This window comes from Castanea sativa, chromosome 10, assembly GCF_040712315.1.
Source record: "Castanea sativa cultivar Marrone di Chiusa Pesio chromosome 10, ASM4071231v1".
Lineage (NCBI taxonomy): Eukaryota > Viridiplantae > Streptophyta > Magnoliopsida > Fagales > Fagaceae > Castanea > Castanea sativa.
In genome coordinates, this window is record NC_134022.1 from 9,757,909 (window position 1) to 9,780,636 (window position 22,728).

At 35.5% G+C, this 22,728-nt stretch overlaps 1 protein-coding gene across 1 annotated transcript; it reads right to left on the reverse strand.

The window, feature by feature from the left end:
• Positions 1–730: 730 nt before the first annotated feature.
• Positions 731–3,478, reverse strand: LOC142612001 (uncharacterized). Its single transcript, XM_075784139.1, has 2 exons — positions 3,280–3,478; positions 731–3,132 (listed from the first exon to the last, which is right to left on the reverse strand). Exons 1-2 carry the CDS (start codon positions 3,476–3,478, stop codon positions 731–733), a joined length of 2,601 nt encoding a protein of 866 aa, XP_075640254.1.
• Positions 3,479–22,728: the final 19,250 nt, after the last annotated feature.

Genomic DNA, 22,728 nt, shown 5'->3' on the forward strand with positions numbered 1-22,728 from the left:
TAATAATCTTCTTGTGTCTCCCGCATCAGACATTGTTCTGGTTTTTTTTTTTTTTTTTTTGGATGAAAGGACATTGTTCTGGTATTTGCCAGTGTATCAATTGGATGACATATAGTAGCAGCTTTCTGATTCTGAGTGTCTTTTCTATTAAAATTCCATGAACTTGATCAAGTCCAACATATAACCCTTCTCTGTAGTTTGGATCTCGAAAATCCAAACAAAACAGGGACCAAGTAGAAATCGCATCATACAAGAATTAGCAGAGATCAATCCCTACCAATGAAGAGGCAAAGGCTACTGCCAGGCCTAGGCCCTTTCCCACCCTTTGACAATCTTGTCTCTCCTACTCCAGTATAAATCGTGAGCAATACTAGCAGAAGTTTATATAATTCTATTTAAAGGTACTCAACGTGCATCAGTACATAATAGCGTTTTACAAAGAAATATGAGAAGGTCATATGAAATAATGGCTTCGATGGAACAAACATGCAAGGAGTATTGTATAAAAAAGATATATTGTCATTTATTTAGTAAAAATCCATTAATGAAGTTCAGAATTCAGATAAGATATAGATTTGAAATTCAAATTAAATAGCAATAATAATTATTCTCTCTCTCAAAATAGGAAAAAAAAAAAAAAAAAAAAACCAATCAACACACCACAATAGTATTTAATAATACAATAATGTGAGGCCAGTAGAGAACAACAACCAATCCCCCTCACAACTGATCAGGATTCATCCGTCATCCACACTCCATGCTCGTCACAAGGGCAGAGTGTGATCCCAGGGCATTTGACTTTCTCCAAGTATTTCAATTTTGGAAAAGATTCCTGCATTTTTATCCAAGTCATCTTCAAATCACCCAAATACTTCAAACGTAAAGTCTTCACTTCGAGCCAGTTTTTTTTGTCCAGATCCTCTAGAGTTGCGAGGTTTCCTCCTCTTATGTAGAGTTTTTTTAGGTGGGGCAAAGAATTAGGTGTCAACCACTTCGCTTTAGACATGGGGAAACACTGAAGATCCAGCTTCCTAAGTTTCATTGGAAGTTTCCCGACCTGTTGATCGTTCCTTGTTTTTGATTTCTGTTGCTTTGAACATGGGATGAGTCTTTTCCAGCAGTTGCCTTCTCTTCCATTCTGATCTTCTCTTTTGTCTCCATTTCCTTCCTGATCTGCTAGCTTTGCTCCCCATGCTATTGTTAGCTTTCGGAGTACTCCTTTTTCTCCAAGCTCATTGAGAGCACACAAATCGTCTGGTGTAGGGAATTCCTCACTACTTGCATTGATGGTCAGTTTCCTCAGCTTCCTCAATCCCTTCAAATCATCTAAAGTACCCGAGCTTTTCCTTTGCGGATTACCAATGACAAACCCCTTGAGGACTTGAAGTTCTGAGAGGGCCCCTAGCCCCTGGGGCATGTGAGCTAGCAGATAACAGTCAGAAAGATCCAAGTACCTGAGCTTCTTGAGTTTGATTATCTCCTCTGGAAGCATCTCCAGATTATGACACTCCTTGAGATCCAAGATCACCAAATTGCTGTGCTTGCTTACGGAATCTGGAAGCTCAGTAATTCTAGAGATTCCTTGAAGGCTAAGAAACCTTAACTTTTTGCTACTCGTCAACCCTTTTAAGAATTCAATGCTCTCCACTTCAATGTGAGGTTTAGCTGATCCCGGCCAGCTTCCCAAACAAATAACTTGGGCATTTTTCATCTTGGATAACCAGTCCTCCGCGCTTGGCTCTTTATTCAACTGTCCCCCATTACTTTTATCTTTCAGCTTTGATAGCCACGCCAATTCGAGATCAGGAAAAGGCTCATTAACATTGAATAATGTAACGATTTTTTCCGGATAATCATCTGAAATCTGATGTAGTGGTGACAACCCTTCAGCCGTAAAAGGTTTTGTCTCTAAAAACTGCTCATGCTCCTCGGCCTGTAGCAAACACAGCCTGCCACACTGTGGGAGTAAGACATTCTCCACCACCTCCCGCTTCCCCTTAGGTTCTATATAATAAGCCCAATGTCTCTGGTAAAGCACATTCCCCTTTTCATCATAATTAAAAAATCCAGCCTGCTTGGAAATCTGAATCACAGCAGAACGCACTAGAGGATGCATTTTATAGCTTTTAACATGCTTTCGCTGCTTTCGCTTTTTTGTAATAGCCTCGATTAAGCCTTTCTCTAGAAATTCCTCAAGAATGCGGTCAACGATTTTCTCAGGTTTGTCTTCAGTAACTGAAGCGTCCGACGAGGTCTCTCCTGCGTTTTTTCCATTAGTAACTGGAGCCAGCTTGTCCTCTCCCAATCCCCAATATACAAAGATCCTCCTCTTCACCACTGCATTTTCTGGGAATACAGTAAAGCATGACAAAAAGAACTGCTTTCTTTCATCAAGCCCTCTAAAAATGTCCGCAATTTCATTGTAAAATGAGGTGCTGCTGAAGCTTGCACTCTGGTGTACGTTACCCAACTCATGGACTCCACTGCCACCTTTAGACCTAGTGCTTGACTGCAAATCAGCACTCAGACTCAATTTCTCGTAAAGTCTGTCTGTCGATGAAATCTGCTGCCGGAACTTCATAATTTCCTTGCTGATCTTAGGAATCCAGGCTGGAGTTTTTGTTCCAGTATGGCCTGCTTCCTGTTCTTTATTCTCATCTACTATTTCACTTAGCTTCTTTAAGTGATCTCGTAATTCTATTCGACGACTGGAACTTCCTTGAAATTTCTCAAGTAGCCCTAAGTGCTGTTCAATTTCTTTGAGATTTTTTTTTAACTTCTCAACGCGTCTTTTATGGTTGTTGTCCGGTCCCCCAGCACTGCTTGGATCGTCATCTTTCGTCCGCTCCCTGCAAAAAAAATCCCAAATCCCAGAGCATTTGCACTCCATATTCTGCTTCCCATTGTTGTTAGTGGTGGTGATAGTTTCAAGTGCGGTGGGTTGAACAACAGGGGGCTCCGCTCGTGGTAGGGTCGAGGTTTCTACAGGATTTGTTTGTTTTTCATTAGAGGACATGGTTGGATTGATCGATGGAGATGAAACAGAATGTTTTGGAAGGATCTTATAGACAATGAAAACGTGTGGCCAAGCAACTTGTTCTGTTTGACTATCTATTTTGTGGGTTGCCAACTCTGTGTTTCATTGCCAATGTCACACATTTATACGTGAGTCTAATAAATGTTTTATTCCTAAACCCACAACTTCTCCATGGGCATGTGAAGCTTTGGCCTCATCAACACCATTGGGAAATGCCCATCATCCTCAGCAGTCACTGATACCCTCAGCAGTCACATCCTCAGCAGTCACTGATACCCTTCCCCCTTCTTGTGAACTTGGGCTATTGGTGTGGGGCTTTTTTTCTTTTTCTTTTTGCCCAATGAGGGGAAAGGATATAGACAAATCCTTTACTGAAGGGGGAAGGGTATCAGTGACTGCTGAGAATGTGACTGCTGAGGATGATGAACTGGAACTGGCCATAACTGTTTCTAAAATGAAGAACAATTTTCCTAAGATCTTGACAGGACTAAAACGCCACTCCTAGGCTCACGTCCACTAGACTACTCAGGAAAAATAATTCTTTGACTCTTTTAGTACAACTCCTTAGTTTTCTACTTGATTATCAAATCCCGTTTTCTAATGTGATTATCACAGAGGATCCACAATAAGTGGCAACTGTTAATCACAGAGCATACTAATCAGGACAATAATTCAAGTGTACTAATCAAAGGAGAGAGAAACTGATTCTGAGGCTTTACCAATTTTTGGGAAATATTGAATGGATATGGATGTTGAGTACAAGGTAGGAAAAAGAAGCATTTGTGGATACAAAAGCGGTGCATTCAAGCCTTCAGAACTCCATTATCATTCCACTTTCAAAGAAATTCTAGCAGTTAAACATGGTATTGAAAAGTTCCAGTTTCACCTCCTTGGTCACAATTTCCTTGTAGAAATGGATATGTCTTCCTTCCCAAAAATGCTCCAGTTCAAAAGAAAAATGCTCCCCCATCCCCAGTTACTTAGATGGTCAAATTGGTTTTCACAATGGTCCTTCCAAGTCAAGCACATCAAGGGTACAGATAACCTTATCACTGATTACCTTTCCAGAAAACCTCCAGTCCTCCATACCACTATAATCCCTCCACCCTTATGTGTATATCCAATAACAGATCCATCCTCATCCTCAGGTCCTTCCTCATCCTCTTCATCCTCCAATGACATCATGGAAAAAATTCAAAAGTCTATTTTGTATGCAGAAAGCCCGGTCATTTTGCAAAAAATTGTCCAAAGAAAGCCAAAGCAGCAAAGCTTTTGGAGCAAGCCCAGATTCATGCAGATGATACCCCATTTTCAGATGTGGAATCACTCTTTTCACTTGATGATGATTATTCTCCCCAAGCCCTGGCAGCCATAGCCTATTCATCCTCAGAAGAAGAACCAGATTCAAGCATTACAGATGATTCAGATCCAGAAATCCAAACTATATACACATCTCAGCCTCTTATAGCCCCAATAATCGGCCCCACACCAATAGCCCAAGTTCACATCCTCCTTGATACCTATTCCAGACCCATCCCAGTGATAGCCTTGTTTGACACAGGAGCAGGAACAGTCTTTGTCACCCTTTTTCCCAATTTCAACATGTCTCTCAGAGATCCTCACATATGTGATGCCCTTAAAGTCCAAGTTCAGATTACAGGAGCCTCTCAAGTACCAGATACTTTTGCTGCCACACTTCATTACCAACTTGCTTACAGACTCCAGAACCATGCTTTTGATGTAGCCATACCAGAGTTTGCCCAGTCCAATGATGCTCTTTTGATCCAAGTTGATCCAGGCATGACGCCTACGTGCACATTTGTTCCAAGACAATTGAACAAAGACCAGATGAAAAAGCTCTTTCTAGAGACATGGGTTACAAAGTATGAGATTCTCCATCAGGTATCTCAGCCAATCCAGTCCAACACTCCTTTCTTCATCAGAAACCAGAATGGTGAAGTTGAAGTCAGATTTAGGACAACCACACCAGAAAAAGAAGAAGTGACAATCTTTCCAACAGCTATGATCCAGCCAGTTTTTTATGAAGGTCTTGATGGTCTTCAGATCAAAGCATTTCAAGAAAATGGAAAACCTGTCTATGAAGGAAAATCACCCACAGGCCATATATGGTGGGATGTTTGTGATTGTGAAGAATGCAGAGAAGAAGAAATATTCGAAGAAGATAAGAAAAGAAGAAAGAAGAAGTCTTCCCAGCAGATTCTCAAAGAAAGATATGAAGCAGGAGACCCAAAAGTCGACCTCCTTGGAGAACCTTCAGGAAGGTTTGATTACTATGTCCTTTACCCCAGATCCAGAAAACAAAAAATTCCATCCTTTTCAGAAAAAAGAAATGGAAGTTTCTCAGACGAATGCAGTTCAAAGGAAAAAATTCAAAAGTCTGTTTTGTATGCAGAAAGCCCGGTCATTTTGCAAAAAATTGTCCAAAGAAAGCCAAAGCAGCAAAGCTTTTGGAGCAAGCCCAGATTCATGCAGATGATACCCCATTTTCAGATGTGGAATCACTCTTTTCACTTGATGATGATTATTCTCCCCAAGCCCTGGCAGCCATAGCCTATTCATCCTCAGAAGAAGAACCAGATTCAAGCATTACAGATGATTCAGATCCAGAAATCCAAACCATATACACATCTCAGCCTCTTATAGCCCCAATAATCGGCCCCACACCAATAACCCAAGTTCACATCCTCCTTGATACCTATTCCAGACCCATCCCAGTGATAGCCTTGTTTGACACAGGAGCAACAGCAACAATTCTTCATCCTAAGATTTTACCAGAAAATCTTTGGATGTCCCATCATCAGATGTTCAGAGCAGCCAATGGAGAAACATTCCTGATCACCCAGAAAAGCAAACCCATTCACATTAGAATATTCCCAACCCTTACCATTAAACACCAAGTCCTTGGATCCCCTCTCACAGGCAGAGACCTCCTTATAGGATTTGACCTCCTTCACCAGATACCTAGCCTCAGATGGTCTTCCAAAGGCCTCTTGCATAAACAACACCTTCTCACATGGACCCAGGTACCACATTTGTTTTCACTAAACCCCTTTGATTCCTTGAAAGCCCAGATCATCAATGAATGTTGTGCAGCCACCCACTCAGAATTCCTCTTAAAAAACCCAAACCCACTATGGAAAAACCCAGCCTTTTTCATAACCCTTCCCTTCAAAAAGAATGAAGATGTTAACCCTACAAAAGCTAGCCATAGAGGTATGAATCCAGAACACTTGTCCCTAGTTAAGCAGGAGTTAGCTACCCTTCTCTTAGAAAGCCTCATTGAACCCACAACTTCTCCATGGGCATGTGAAGCTTTCTATGTTAACAAGCATGCAGAACAAGTTCGAGGAAAGCTCAGATTGGTAATCAATTATCAAGATCTTAATCATTTCCTTGCTGATGACAAGTTTCCACTGCCAAACAAAAGTGCTCTTTTTCAACATCTTTCCAATGCTAAAGTGTTTTCAAAGTTTGATTTTAAAGCAGGATTTTGGCAACTTGGAATCCATCCAGAATAAAGATACAAGACAGCTTTTTGCATTCCAGACCACCATTATCAATGGACGGTAATGCCTTTTGGTCTCAAAAATGCTCCATCTCAGTTCCAAAAAGCAATGGTAACTCTTTTCCAACCACTGTTGTCAAATGCATTGATCTATGTAGATGATATCCTCCTATTCTCAAAAGATGCAGAATCCTATGAAAAATTACTTACTGAATTCTACAATTTAGTAAAAGCTCAAGGGATAATGCTTTCAGAAAAGAAAATGGTCATAGGAGTATCCTCTATTGATTTCCTTGGAGTAAACATTTTAGATGGATAGTATATTCTGCAGCCTCACATAGCAGTCTCTCTCAGTGAGTTTCCAGATATACTCACCAGCACCAAGCAGATCCAGCAGTTTCTTGGAATTGTTAATTACATGTCAGATTTCATTCCAAAAATTTCCAGACACAGAGATTGTTTGTCCAAGTTATTGAAAAAATCTCCTCCAGCATGGAATTCAGCTCATACAGAAGCAGTTCAACAGTTGAAGAAATTAGCAGAAAAGCTTCCCCCTTTGCAGATTCCAGGCACAGGAAAAAGGATTTTACAGACAGATGCAAGTGATAAGTATTGGGCAGCAGCTCTCTTTGAAGAAATTAATGGAAAAAGAAGCATTTGTGGATACAAAAGCGGTGCATTCAAGCCTTCAGAACTCCATTATCATTCCACTTTCAAAGAAATTCTAGCAGTTAAACATGGTATTGAAAAGTTCCAGTTTCACCTCCTTGGTCACAATTTCCTTGTAGAAATGGATATGTCTTCCTTCCCAAAAATGCTCTAGTTCAAAAGAAAATTGCTCCCCCATCCCCAGTTACTTAGATGGTCAAATTGGTTTTCACAATGGTCCTTCCAAGTCAAGCACATCAAAGGTACAGATAACCTTATCACTGATTACCTTTCCAGAAAACCTCCAGTCCTCCATACCACTATAATCCCTCCACCCTTATGTGTATATCCAATAACAGATCCATCCTCATCCTCAGGTCCTTCCTCATCCTCTTCATCCTCCAATGACATCATGGAAATAATAGAAACCCTTCCCTCAGACATAAAAGACCAAATAAAAACCCTAACCCTTCAAGCCAGATCCAAAAGAATCATCCAAGTCCTCCACAATTACCTCACACAAGACCAGAACCGTTTCCTTGCCATTTACCCAGATATTGAGCAACCATGGAAAATCCCATTTGCATTTTGGATAACACAATGGAATGTTGTTCATTACCTTTACATGTGGTACTTAATCAATGAGTACTACTTGTGCATTCACTTTGAACCACGTTTCTACTCATACATTTTTCTTCATGATAATAAATATTTTAACAAATTCTGGCATGAACTTTTGAAGAATGATGCTCATGATGGTCAATGGTCCAAGTATCACAAAGCCGATCACCCCAGGTTTGGTCAAAGAATCACTTCAGCATGTATAGTTGCAAAGCTAAATTCCAAAGATAATGTTCAAGCAGAAGGAATTGTCCACCCTCCAGATGTCCATTGGGTAACAAATGCCGACGGTACTATTCACAGACACACAGATGTATCATGGATATCCTGTCACTATTCACTTTCAATGGCAGAATCTTTCAACCAGGGAATCCTTCCAGAAATTGTACCCGCCGACCCAGACATTTGCAGACAGCAATGGCCTCATCAACACCATTGGGAAATGCCCAGTCCGTTTGATTTTGATGATCCCTATTACCATAATCCTGATCCAGATGCAGACATTGATGAAGAATGGTTTCAAGGAAGAGATGATTAGAAGAAATTATGTACAAAAGGATATATGAAAAAAAAAAAAAAAAAAAAACGAAAATTGTGAGACCCACTCTGGACCCACTTTTGTCTTGACCTCTTTTTCCACCTTGCCGTCACACTCCTTTCCAGCATGCATGAATTATAACTAGTCCTTCACTTCAGTTCCAGGATTTCCGTTGTCAGAAGAAGATTTTGTAGAAGCCAAGCCAGTACTGCGTCCTCCGCCAGTTTCCAACACCTGTAAAGCAAGAACTCAGAATTCACGCTTTGTTACTGTAAATTATTTCGTCTTCTTGTAAGATGTTTGCCTATAAAAAGGCCCTTTGTATCATTAGTTTAGCAAGGTGAAGCGAGAACAGAAAAGAGAGAGTGAATTAGAGTAAGAAAAATTAGAGAGTCAGCCAGCTTGTGAAATATTTTACAGTCTATGTCTTCCAGTCCTGTAAAAAACTTGTTCAACATAATAATATCTATCAGTTTGTTGTATCTTGTTCTGTGTTCTATCCCATATTCTGCAGTTATTTTCTATAGTATTCTAGTAATATATGCCATTAATAAGCTTCCACAATTTTCTTACACCCTCCTATGTTCGTCTTGTAGTTGTCTCGTCTTTATCCACATTTCATCCTTTCCATTTCTTCTCCCGTAGCTTCCTAAGTTCATAAAATAACTTAGTTTTGTAGTTTTGCTGTTCTTTGTATTTTAGTTTCTTTCGTCCTTTAGTCTTTTACATTTGGTTTCGTTCTCTTTCACTTACTTCTTCGTCCACTTCTCCCTATATGTGGTGATTTTGCAGAAGCCAAGCCAGTATTGCGTCCTTTTGTGGCTTGAAGGGTGAAAATGGGGTATCATCTGCATGAATCTGGGCTTGCAATTCCTTCTGCTTGTACATTATTTTTGGAATTTAGCAAATGGGGTTTTCATTAGTATTTTACTTAAAGTTTAATACATCTTACTATTCTTAATAATATCTCAATAAATTCAAAATTGGTTAGATCTATATATGATATCAGAATTGATTGTATGTAATTGTACTTATTCTTATCTACTTTATATTTGATAAGATGATGTAATATGTTAAGATTAAAAGGGGGGGTTTTACACCACATCCATATACAATTTAATCTTTCTATACATGTATAATATATGATAAATATTGTATTACACAACTTAACCTACACACATTTACACAAAATTGAATAAGCTGATTAATTTTTTTAAAAAAGAAAAAAAGCAAAAAAGGAAATAATAATATATAAAATCTGGGACCCACAAACAATAATATTAGAGTTGGTAGAGAAAAAAAATTATAATTGCTCACATGGGTTCTTTGAAAACAATGTATACTACTTTATACAGTACTATTCATATAAACTAATAATTTTTTTTTAATATTATAAATTATACATTTTTAGAGATTCCCACATCAATTATACTTTCTAGAATTTTATATATATATATTATCTTTAATTTATGAGTGTCTATTGTACACTGACTACTACTACGCACCATTGTACTCGCATAAAAAAAAAGAGACAAGATTTCCAACTTAGAAATTGTGACTTAAAGTCACGTTTTATATAATTTTTTTTTTTATATGAATGCAAGAGCGTGCATATTAGAATACATGTAACAGAATTTTTCCTTAATTTATTACTTTCCTAGTAGCTATAAGCCATAGTCCTCTACTTTTATTCATTTTGCAACGAATCAAAGGTGAAATTAGCCAAATAGCATCTTTTTGCAAACTATATGGTAATCTATCATTGTTTTGAAAATATGTGAAGATCTACCACTTTTTTAATACTCAAATTTGACAAAATCGAGTTTCCATGATACTCAAGTTCATAGAACTCGAGTACTAAAGAAAAATTTTCCGGAAAATTTGAAAAACATTTTTCAAAAAACTCGAGTTTCAAAAAGGTGGTAGATCCTTACATATTTTCAAAATAGTAGTAAATTGCTAATTTTTTTGCTAAATAGTGGTAGTGGGCCATTTTCGCCAAGAATCAAGTCTTTCTTTTGCAAAGTTTCCAGCTCTCTGGAGTTCTTGCATAGTAATTACTAGAAAAAGATCTGCATTGCTTCTTCTATTTGTAAAGACAAAGAGCACTCACTATCCGTACAGGTGAATTATCTGCTGGTATGGAGTTCTTTCCTAGCTTTATCTTCTTGATTTATGACTTTCCCATGGGTAATGTCTCGCTTTTACTTTTTCTTCAATTTGCAAGGCAAGTCTTTTTGTGCTACTCGAAAACTATTCTTTACTTGGCAAATCGAGTTTCCTGCAGGCTTTATCTTAGTTGATTACTTTCCTAAATGAAAGCTAATATTTACTCTCTTGCTTTTATTTTCTTTTCAAAACTTGCAAGGTATCTCTCTTTTGTGCCAGGGAAAGATGTCTGTTCAGTTGTATTCTTTACTTGGAAGTTGAGGTTTGGAATTATGCATTCAACTAAAACTTTTTTTTTTTTTTGGAAAAAAACAAAAACTTGATTTCTATGTTTGCTTTTTAGTTGGAGTTATAAATTATATATATATATATATATATATATATATATATTGATTTTGAATATTCCCCTGTTGATTTGTATACGGTATACTGTTTAATCCTTCTTGTAATTTCTGGGGATTAATCTACTGTTTATTACAACAAATGAATTCCGTGTGGTATCCCATGCAAGCAAGGCAGAACAAATAATTAAACTGCATCAATCAATAAAATAATATTAAAATTAAAATTAAAAACTTCAACAAATTTTGAAGTTGTACTTATTAGGATCTTTCATCTAACATGGAAAGCCTTTTGGTCAAATAGTACTGATTAGTGATGGAGGGTTGTATCTGGAATAGTTTGTGGACGAATTGCGTGTCACATTGTGAAGACATATATCTGTTGCGCAAAAGTATGACTAGCTTTGGTTAAGAAAATTGGTATGCACTTTCTTTTTAATGAGTTACAGATGGCGCCAGAGAATACAAACCTTTCACTTTTCTTCAATTTGCAAGCAATCAATTCTGTTTATGCAAAGTTTAGTTTTCTGGAAGCATATTCTTCAATGATTTATGTTAAAGGCTACAAGTTAAGGTGCATTTTATATCTTTTAAAAATATTTTTTTATGCATGTTTATTAAAGAAAAAATTATCTATCTACAAATATTAAAAAAAAACACACACACACAAATAATTACAAGGAAATTTTTACATGCAAACTAATGAATTATTATAGGTTTATTTTTCATTTTGAAAAGTATGCATTCATATGCACCTCATAATTGAATATTAACCAATAAATTAGGGCACTGGTTAACAAGACAATCACTAAATTTGCAAGACAGTCCCTCCATGCAAAGTCTTCATATATATGTACTTTTTTTTTAATTTGCAAGACACTGTCTCTTTGCTTGAAGATGAGTTTTTTCCTCGCTTTATCTTCTTAATTGATGACTACTTTTAGTCTTTCAACTATTTGCTTTGTCTTGCTTTTACTTTTTCTTCAATCTGCAAGGCAAGGCTCTTTGTGCTGCTCTAAAACTATTCTTTACTTGGTAATTGGAGTTTCTCATGGCCTTATCTTAGTATTGATTACTGCTTAACTTTATTTGCTTTTATTTTCTTTTCAACTTGCAAGGCATACCTCTTTTGTGCGAAAGGGAGGCGTCTGCTGCTATTCTTTACTTGGCAGCCGAAGTTTGGAAACAATATATATTGTTTATATTGTTTTTATAAAAGAAACAATATATATAGTTTTCTTTGTATAGCCAAAAAAGAAGAAGAAAACATTAAGTCTATATTTACCCAATTCAAAACAAAGATTTATTTTATATAGTACATCTGTGAAACAATCTTTTAAATTATATTAATCTTAATAAAGAAATATTTATAATAAAAAAAACTGATAAAACTTTTTAGGTTTAATAAATTTGAAATTGCACAATATTAGAGTATTAATACATATATTTCTTTATAAATCATGAAAGTAATGAAACATATTTTAAAAATTCAATGAAGTTTGAACAACTTAGATAATAAACGTCATTTTTACGGACCTAAATATATACAAGTCAATAATATAAGAAAAATATATTAATAATAAAAACTACACGAAGTCTTCCTCCCTCCCCTCTCCCACCCCCCCCCCCCCCACTACAAAAAAAACTGGTTCTATAGTCAGGTTTTTTTCCCAGTAGTTTTGAAAACCGCCACTATAAGAGACCTAAAGCAACGCTCTTAGAAATTGCCACAATAGGTTGACCTATTATGGTAGTTTAAAGCCAGCGCTTTTTAAACCGCTGCTATAGATACCCTACTGCGGCATTTTAAGAAACTACCACAAGAGATAGAGCTATTACGGCATTTTAAAACTGCCGCTATAGGTTTGAAATTAGTATTTTCATTTTTTTGTTTTTTAAATGACCTATTATGGTGATTTTAAATTGCCGCTATAGGTTTGAAATTAGTATTTTCATTTTTTTGAAATGACCTATTCCGGCTGTTATAAAACTACTGCATAGACATAGTTGTTAGTATCATATGATACGCAATACGTATCGTATACTACGTATCTATTATGTGTAAAAAGTTCCGTATCGTATCAGTGTATTGTTAGTGCTCATGAATCATATGATACAATGTGCATATCGTATAAATCGTATCGTATGTATCGTACGATGCATAGAGAAATGCTTTAAAATGAGATTTTTTGTTAAAATTTGTACTTTTATTTGAATCTAATAAGTTGTTAGACTTGTTTTTAACATAAAATTATTAGGTTACTTAATTTGGCCTAATAAAATAACATATTCATAAGTTTTTTTCCTCTCTCTTTCTCCTATAAAATTTGGACTACACAGTCACACTTATACTTCACTTTAATATTTACAAATTTATTTTCTATACTATGAATAAGGTATTAATTGACAATATAATTATTTTTTTATTTTTATCATTATTGTTATAAGTCCAAGAAACTAGAATGCCAAGAAGAATTTTTTAAAAAAATTATTAAAATAAAAAGAATTAGAAGAGATAGTAAATGTTAATCATGATGAAGTAAATTTTAATAAAGAAATAAGTTTGCAAAATGATAAACATGATGATGGCATTGACTTAGATGGGTTTTATTAGGCAATATGATGAAAACAAATTATTATTTTTGGGTAATTTGTAATATATTATCACTTTTGAATTTAAGCAATTTGAATATGTATGTTATAAACACATGCTAGTTTGATTTATTTAGTTAGCTTTTTAAATATTATTACATAAGTGATGAATAAATTAGTCATTAATTGACTATATTTAAAATTTATAATGAATATACCATTTTATATATGTATATATATATATATATATATATATATATATATAATTTTTTATAAATTTTATTAAGTATTTGCGTATCTTACGATACATGATACGGAAAAATCAAAAATCGATTCACGATACGATTAACGTTTTGACAACTATAGCTATAGGCTTCTTCATATCGAATACTTATTACGCCGGTGGTTTTAAAACTGCCACTGCAGGTTTCTTCATATCGAATACCTATAACGGTGATTTTTAAACCACTAAAAAGTAGGAAAAGAAAAAAATTTATGGCCTATTACGGCAATTTGTAAACTGCCGCAATAGGTCATTGCAATGTTAATACCTATTGTAGCGGTTTGTAAACCGCTGTAATAAGTAGTCCAATTGAATGTATGTTTCTTGGCCTGAAAGAGCTATTACAGCGGTTTTAAAACCACTATAATAGGTCTTGACCTAGTTATTACCAATTACGGCGGTTTGAAAACCGCTACAATAGGTGTTGACTTTGTCGTTACTTATTAAGGCAGTTTTGAGAACCGCCGCAATAAGTTATAATTTCGCCATAATAAGTTTTAATCTACTACTTACTTATTGTAGCAGTTTTCAAACCGCCACAATAAGTCTAAATTTTGCCACAATAAGTCTACAGAAACATAAAAATTTGGATTCTCACTCAAAATTTTCGGGTTCTTGCTTAAAACACTTTTGGTCTCCCACAACCTTAAACAAAAATTTTGGTCTCACTTGGGTCAAAAAGAAAAAAAAAAAATTGAAACAACACATTTCGTGAAGCTCATTCTCACTCTCCCTCACCGATCAGCCTACCTATCCCACTGCCATCCATCCCGCTATCGGCCTTACACTCCTCTGATCTAAACCTCCATACTGCCAAACTCGGTTTCCTTTCCCCATCATCTCGCTTCTGTCCCCCTTTCTCTCCATTGTAAATCAAGGCGATCTAATCGGGCTTACACTCCGCCGCCGCCGCCACCACCTTCCTTAATAGCCACCACGGCCATCCTCAGACTCCTCCCCTCCCTCAGCCGCCTAACACGTTCCCAACGGTATAGTTTCTCCTCTAATTTTTTTTTCTTTTATATAAAAGAATCTGTTATTATTTTAAGTTTTTTGAACTAATTTTCCGATCTATTTGCTCATATCGCAAGATTAGTTTTTTGTGATCTCAACTTTATAGTCTTACACATGAGTTATCACATGTACCAATTATTTGACTTCTATTTTGTTCTTTTAGTTGGTTTTAGCTCATTCAGTTTATACATTGTGGGTTTTGCTCAGTTATTGTACCCTGCTTGGTTGTGATTTATGGACATTATAAATGAATATGTTAAATTGTGGGTTAGCTTTTGTAGTTGTAAGTTAGAATTTTGTTTATTAAAAATTTAAGGCTTGCACAATGAATATAAATATTAATCGTGGTCTTGGTTTGTTTTTCCTGCTACTTCCACAACCAATCTTCAGATTATATATAGATGTTGTTATAACCACTAGAGAAATTAGCAAAGTCATGCTCAAGGTGATGCCCTAAGAGGCAGGCCAACTAGAATTCTTGTCACTCTACAGATCTAAAGATTCTAAAATTCAATCCAACCTACTCTATCCCTAGGTATGATAAGCCCCTGACTTTAAGGCGATTTGGCCCAATGTCTATAGGGATGGTTCCCTCATGGCCACCTATAAATCCTTTTTATGTATTACTGCAATTATGTATATGATAACGTTCACTTGTAGAAATTTAATTGGGCTATCATCCTCACAAATTGAAATGGAGTAACTCTTTTTTTTCTCCTAAATGAAAAAGAGGTCTTCAATGTGGACTCATTGAACTCACGCTAAATGATAGCAAACAAAAACATAGTAGTCAAAACAAGAATTAGTCACCAATAATTAGTCATTCAGTTTATTCATTGTGGGTTTTGCTCAGTTATTGTGCCCTGCTTGGTTGTGATTTATGGACATTATAAATGAATATGTTAAGTTGTGGGTTAGCTTTTGCAGTTGTGGGTTATATTTATTATTCGTTTTATTGAGAGGTTTTTTTTTTGTTGCAGCTTATTGTGTATTTTGTATTGTGTATGTTTGGATTATTACTGTAGTTTTTTATTCATTGATGATTATTATTTAGTTGTCTTGATAAATTCCTTGTAATTTAGACTTAGCTTTTGCAGGATAAGCAGCTTGTTGTAAGTTTGGGTTTCTTTTTCAGTAAGGCAGACAGTGAATTGCTAAAGGGTGAGTAAAATCTATTTAGTACCCTATTATTCTATAATTATATGTCAAAATTACTGCTGTGGTGGGTTGTTGATTTGAATCAAATGGGTGGCTTACACTGTGATATAAGGTGGTATATTTTGTATATTGGGAGTGTTGATTTTTGTGTGAATATTGTGATATTATTGTTCAATTTGTTGTCAATTATATTATTTCCTCTAAGTAAATTCAAATATTCTACTGTGGTGGGTTGGTTATTTGGATCAAGCGGGTGACTTACATGATGATATATGGTGGTGTATTTTGTATATTGGTTGTGTTGATTTTTTTTTTTGTGTGAATATTGTGATATTATTGTTCACTTTGTTGTCAATTAATATAATTTTCTCTGAGTAAATTCAAATATTCTGCTGTGGTGGGTTGTTAATTTGGAGCAAGCGGGTAGCTTGCATAGTGATATAAGGTGGTGTATTTTGTATATTGGGAGTGTTGATTTTTTTATGAATGTTGTGATAATATTTTTCAATTCGTTGTCAATTTTTATTATTTTCTCTGAGTAAACTCAAAACTTCTACTATGGTGGGCTGTTGATTTGGAGCAAGTAGGTGGCTTGCATGGAGATATAAGGTGGTGTGTGTTTATATTGAGAGTGTTGATTGTTTTGTAACTATTATATTTTAAACTAAATGTGAGATGCTAGTGTATACGTAGGCATTATCAACTTATTATTTAACCCTTAGTATGTGCAATACTGAAATAATGTTGTAGGTGAAATCCATAATTCATTAAAGGTGGAAGTAGTCGTGTGTAAGAGAGCTTGAATCAACATGGTGATTTTCATGGGATATTGCATGACTTATACCCCATGTATGATATGGCATTGGATACAATGGACCAAGGTCCTAGTGCACAATAAGCTGCAGAAGGTCCTACTATGCAACAACCGGTACAAGATCCTAATGATGATGCAAAAAAGTTTTATAACCGAATAGAAAATGTGGAGAAACCTTTATACAAAGGTTGAACAAAATTTAGCATATTCTCAACCATTGTGGTTTTGTACTACTTAAAGACACTTTGTGGTTGGGCCAACAAATCATTCACTATGTTGCTCCAAGTTTTGCAAGATTTACTTCCTTCAGATCCTAAGTTGCCAAAAGACTATTATGAGGCTAACAAGATAATTAAGGATTTGGGTTTAGGTTGTGAGAAGATTAATGCTTGTCCTAATGACTATATATTCTTTTGGAAGGAAAATGCTAATCTTGATGCTTGCCCACATTGTAAGGAATCAAGATGGAAAACACATGAGTAGAATGTAGGGGACACATGCTTCCGTGAAATATGTTCCAAAACACTAAGTGTGTCAAATATTGAGATCCTTGAGAAAGACATCGTAGTCACGCTTTGTGAATTGAAAACGATATTTCCTCCATCATTTTTTAGAGTTATGGTACATTTAGTCATGCATTTGGCAAGTGAGGCCAAGATTGTTGACCCAATTCAGTATCATTGCATGTATCCTATTGAGGTAAGCCAATTATTTTACCAAGGAGTGAGTTGTTTCTTTTTTTTTTTTTTAGTTGCATTGTTCAATTTTTTATTTTAGTATTCCACTTAGGTACCTATCACGCCTTTAGTCTTATGTGTGAAATAGAGCTACTCCAGAAGGATCCATAGCTGAAGGGTACTTAGTAGAGGAGCGCTTAACATATTGTTCACGATACATGGCATTGAAACTATTTTTAATCGACCTGCCAGACCAAATGACAACTCTACTAGTGCGGTGTCTTACATCACACTAGGTCATATGAAATTTACCCAAGTTCATCGTTACATTCTTTTCAACTATGCTGACATTGGCACATTTTGCGAGTAGGTTATTGGTGAATCAATATTTAAACTGGTTATCCATTCCAAGAACAACTTTTTTCTTAACTCTAACACAATTGCATGCATAGTATGCACAAAGAAGTGATCGAGGATGAATTAAGAAAGGCCCACCATTGTATATCTAATGTTGTCATTCATAAGAACCATATGGAGAAGTTTTGTGGCTGGTTTAGAGATCTTGTAAGTATGATCTATACTACAATTTATGGTTGTACCATTATAGTAAATAGCTTACTTATAATATACATGTATGAACATGTTAGGTTGTGCCATGATTGATACTAAGAGATAGAAACTTAGTATTATCCTTAGAACAATTGCTGCATGCCCATATAATAAAGCCAACAAATGAAGCACTATGTCACAAATGGTTTAAAATTTCGAACTAAAGAATCCAAGACAAATAAGAAAACTCAAAATAGTGGAGTAAGTGTTGTGACTGAAGGTGGCATTGCTTACTATGGTATTCTAATTGATATTATTGAGTTGAATTATTATTACAAAGAAAGACATGTGTTATTCAACTGTAAATAAGTAAACGTTCAAAGTAGGAGGGGATACAAGACTGATGAGTTAGGGTTTCCTCTTGTGAATTTTACCCACTTGATACATGTTGGGGATGAACTGATAGATGAGCCATATGTATTGGCATCTGAAGTTTCATAGGTGTTTTATGTGGAAGATAAAAAGGAAAAGGATTGGTATATAGTTATTAAAACTAAAGCAAGGGGTGTGTTTGACGTTGGTAGTGGTCCCTTGTGCAGCGATGATGACACATATACTTATTGTGAGAATGTTCATTACAATATCAATGCTAACAATGTGGTTTCCGACAATATCGGTTTGGCTCGAGCTGATGTAAAAGGAACCACACTCAATGTATCGATCATTGTTGAGAAAGACTTGCAAGAAGGGGACTTCGTAGATGATAATGACTTTATAGATGATGAATTCAGCGATGAGGAGTACAACAAAAATGAGTATACTGACGATGAGTAGTGTAATGAAGTAATATTATCTTTTGAATTATTATGTTACTTTTATTACAATTCAGATTAGAATATGTTAATTGATAGTCACTTATCCCGTGTTTGGACTTCTGCAAATGAAAACTCAATTGAGCATCTTTATCTACTTTTATTATATGTTGTATATATGCAAAATACAATTTTATACTTATATTGGTGTTATATAGACAAAATATGAGTGGTGTTTGTCATACAAGTCTCCTTTAGTTTGGACACTAATGACTAATGTGTTAGTTTTTGCTCATACTTTCATTTTTTTTTTTTTAATTTTAAACTTTTTCAAGAGTTTGGGTTTATTGGTTTGCTTTGTGCTTTCACTAATTTGAGTCCTAGAGAGAAATGTAATTGCTTCCTCCTTAGTATAGATAAAGAAAAAGAAAAAAAAAATGGCTAACTTTTATTTGTTTCTTCTTTATTCTTAGCTAATCTTCTCTCTTGTATTTATCTCTGTAACGAGTCATGAGGATTATTCACTTGAAATATAGATTAATGAATTTCCTGTAAATTGGTGTTGTATTGGTCTAACAATATGATTAATAGTTGCTTTGTATATAGAAGGTGTTTTATAATTATCATATTTGTATTGTTAAGTTCTTGCACACAGGAATGGGAAGGAAGTGGCGGTTTGAGTTAGTTGATATTGGTGAAAGCTCTTCACAAGGAGGATCTGGTGAAGATCAAGCAGTCTAGGAAACCCCTCCAACTGAGGAAGAAAGACGACAATCCCCTACAAGTGAGGATGAGACACAGCCACCAAGTACTTTAAATTTGTATAAGCTCATAGTTTGAAATTATAAGTACTTTGTAATTTGATACAGCTTGTTTAGGGGTGAAAAAAAATTTTGGTAAAGTTTAGAGACCAAAATAGTATTTTATCCTATTAGAATCGTTGCTAATATGTTATTTTGTTTAATTTTGAATATTAGGCAAAGATGAAAGAACTATTGGCAGTTGGAACACAATTGTAGGGTGAGACTGGTGAGGTAGGCATCCTATGGCAAGTTGATGTGCATTTGCTCAAGTAATGGGTCCAGAGAGACGTGGTCGTGTCCAGAGGGTAGGCTTTGGACCAACCCCATTTGGCAATCATAAGAGGATCCTGGAAGAATGTACTCCAGCATCAACTTCCACTGCAACAAACCAAAAGGTTAAGGAGATGATGACTCAATAGCTTCTTTGGAGGAAAAATGCCGTGGTTTTGAATCATTGGAAGCTGAAATGAGTTTCATGAAGAAATTGTTTTCTCAAATGAATCCACTATTTACTTTTACTCAGGTAAAAAATTTCAAAGTCCATTAGCCACGTTTTTTATATCCTATTAAGATTGTCATTCTGATTAGACATAGGGTTTATTCTGATGAATAAAAAAATTATACATATTATTATACATATAAAGACATAGTTTTGATACTAATATGGAGTGAAAGAAATATTAATATGGTTTGAATTTAGTGATCCTTGTACTTTACAGAGAGATCTTATCAACTACATTTTGTTATATTGGATTATTTGTTATATTTAATTATTTGTTATAATAGATCAATTAAAAATAATAATAATAGACTAGGCTTTGAAATAATCAACTACCACAGACTAACTAAATGTTACATTATTTGCACTATAACGAACATTAGCCTTAATTAGGAATGGACTTGTATATCAAGACATAGTTGTCGATAACGTATAATGTTATTCATGTATTTATTTAATGTGTTCAAGTGCTAATAGACTAGTGATATTGTGTCATTCAGTTAGTAACGTTGTTGTTAAATGAATTAATTCATTGTGCATTTATTATATTTTAGGATGGTGACGATGATGACACGGATATCCATACTCCATGTGATATGGATTTATCATCCAGGGATAGGCACTAGGAAATATGCAGATTGTGAGTTTTTTTTTTTGGGTACTAGCTAGTTGGAAACTTTGATATGTATAATAAAGTTTCAAACCTTGATATATATATATCATAGTTGGAAACTTTATTATAACATTCTATACCTACAACAACGGTTTTAAAACCACTGATATAGGATTTATTTCTATTTCCTTAAATTCCCTATAGTGGCGGTTTTGAAACCGCAGGCGTAGGCCTAGCCCATTACAGCGTTTTCAAAACTACTGGTATAGGATATATTTCTATTTCCTTAAATTTCCTATAGTGGCAGTTTTTAAACCGTAGGTGTAGGTCTGGCCTATTACATCGGTTTTAAGAAGCAAAAAAGCGCCGGTATAGGGTATCAAAACCGCCGTTAAATATTAAATGAGAAAAATATAAAAAGTCCTATAGCGACAGTTTTAAAATTGCTGTTATAGGTGCCCCTACTACGACAGTTTTCATTTTTTAAAAAGCGCTAGTATAGGTTTTGAAACTGATGATGCAGGATATCCCAACACTTTTAAAAAAGCGCCGAGATAGGGTTTCAAAACCGTCGGGACCAATACTATCGGTTTTAAAACCGTCAATGTAGGTCAGCCGGACCTATTGTCACACTCATTGGGCAGCGCTATGAAGCGCTGGGAAAAAAAGCACCAGGATAGCCCATTTAGGTCTATACTGGCTGTTTTTGGGGCTATAATTGCGGTTTAAAAATGCTACTATAGCCTCAGTTTTTTGTAGTCCCCCCCTCCTTCCCCCCACCCTCTTTGTTTAAGAAGGCAACATGGGCTCCAAGAAACCTCATCATTTTTACCTCCCTCAAAGCTGAAACATTAAATCAATATACTATTTTAGATTATGAGTTATTTTTTAGGACATATACTTCAAATACACTTTGTTTTAATAAATTACCCATGACAAGAGAAAATACATTAAATCACTACAGTACATCCCTTTAGAAAGCAAAGTTGTTAAAAATCTTGTGATTCGATGATATTCATTGATTTCTCTTATTATATAAAGAGAACATGAGTTTAAATCCCTACAACGAACTTTTTCAAACAATTAAATTATTTTAAAAATAATTAGTGTAATAGGCACAAGGCCATCACACCCTGCCCTTAGTGCATCCCTTTCCCATATTAACACCACAAAAAAAACCGCTCTATACCAGCATTTCTAAAAAACGCCACTATTTGTCACCTGTACCGGTGCTTTTGAAAGCGCCACAATAGATATGGTCTATAACAATGCTTTAAACTATGTACCTATTACGTCGCTTCACAAATACCTATTGTGGTGATTTAAAACACCGGTTTTAGTTTTTTTTTTTTAATCAAGGCTTATTACGGTGCTTCACAAAATGCCGCAATAGGTAATGAGGAAATAAAGATCTATTATGGTGGTTTAAAAGCACTATAATAGGTCCAAAATGTTAAAAGAATTTTTTTTAAAGAGCTATATATTACGGTAGTTCTAAGCCTCTGCAATAGGTATTTGGAAAAGATATACCTAATACAGCAGTTTGAAAGCGTCACAATAGGTCCAAAATTGGGGTCCAAATTTTTTTTATGGGACACCCTATTGCAGTGCTTCAAAACTGCCACGATAGGTAAGTGAATATTGAAAACTTATTAGAGTGGTTTAAAACCGCCGCAATAAGTTCTAACCCATTTAAATTATAGCTCTCACTCTCATCATCCAATACTCTCTCTCTCTCTCCCTTGGCCTCGCACGCCACACCACCGTTGACGCTGACCGATCCACCCAACCCGATGCCTACACCACCGCTCTTAGCTATCGCTGACGAAGCCCACGCTTCCATTCCTTCCCCACTCCGTTTTCCTCTTCCACTTCACCCATCTTCTTCCTCTTTATCCACACCCTTTGGGTCTCCCTTTCCACACCACCACAACCACCACTTCCATCATCTCTTCTTCTTCTTGACTCAAACCCAAAGATAATACCAAAACCCCATCTTCTACCCAAAGCTTGGTCTCTCTCTCTCTCTCTCTC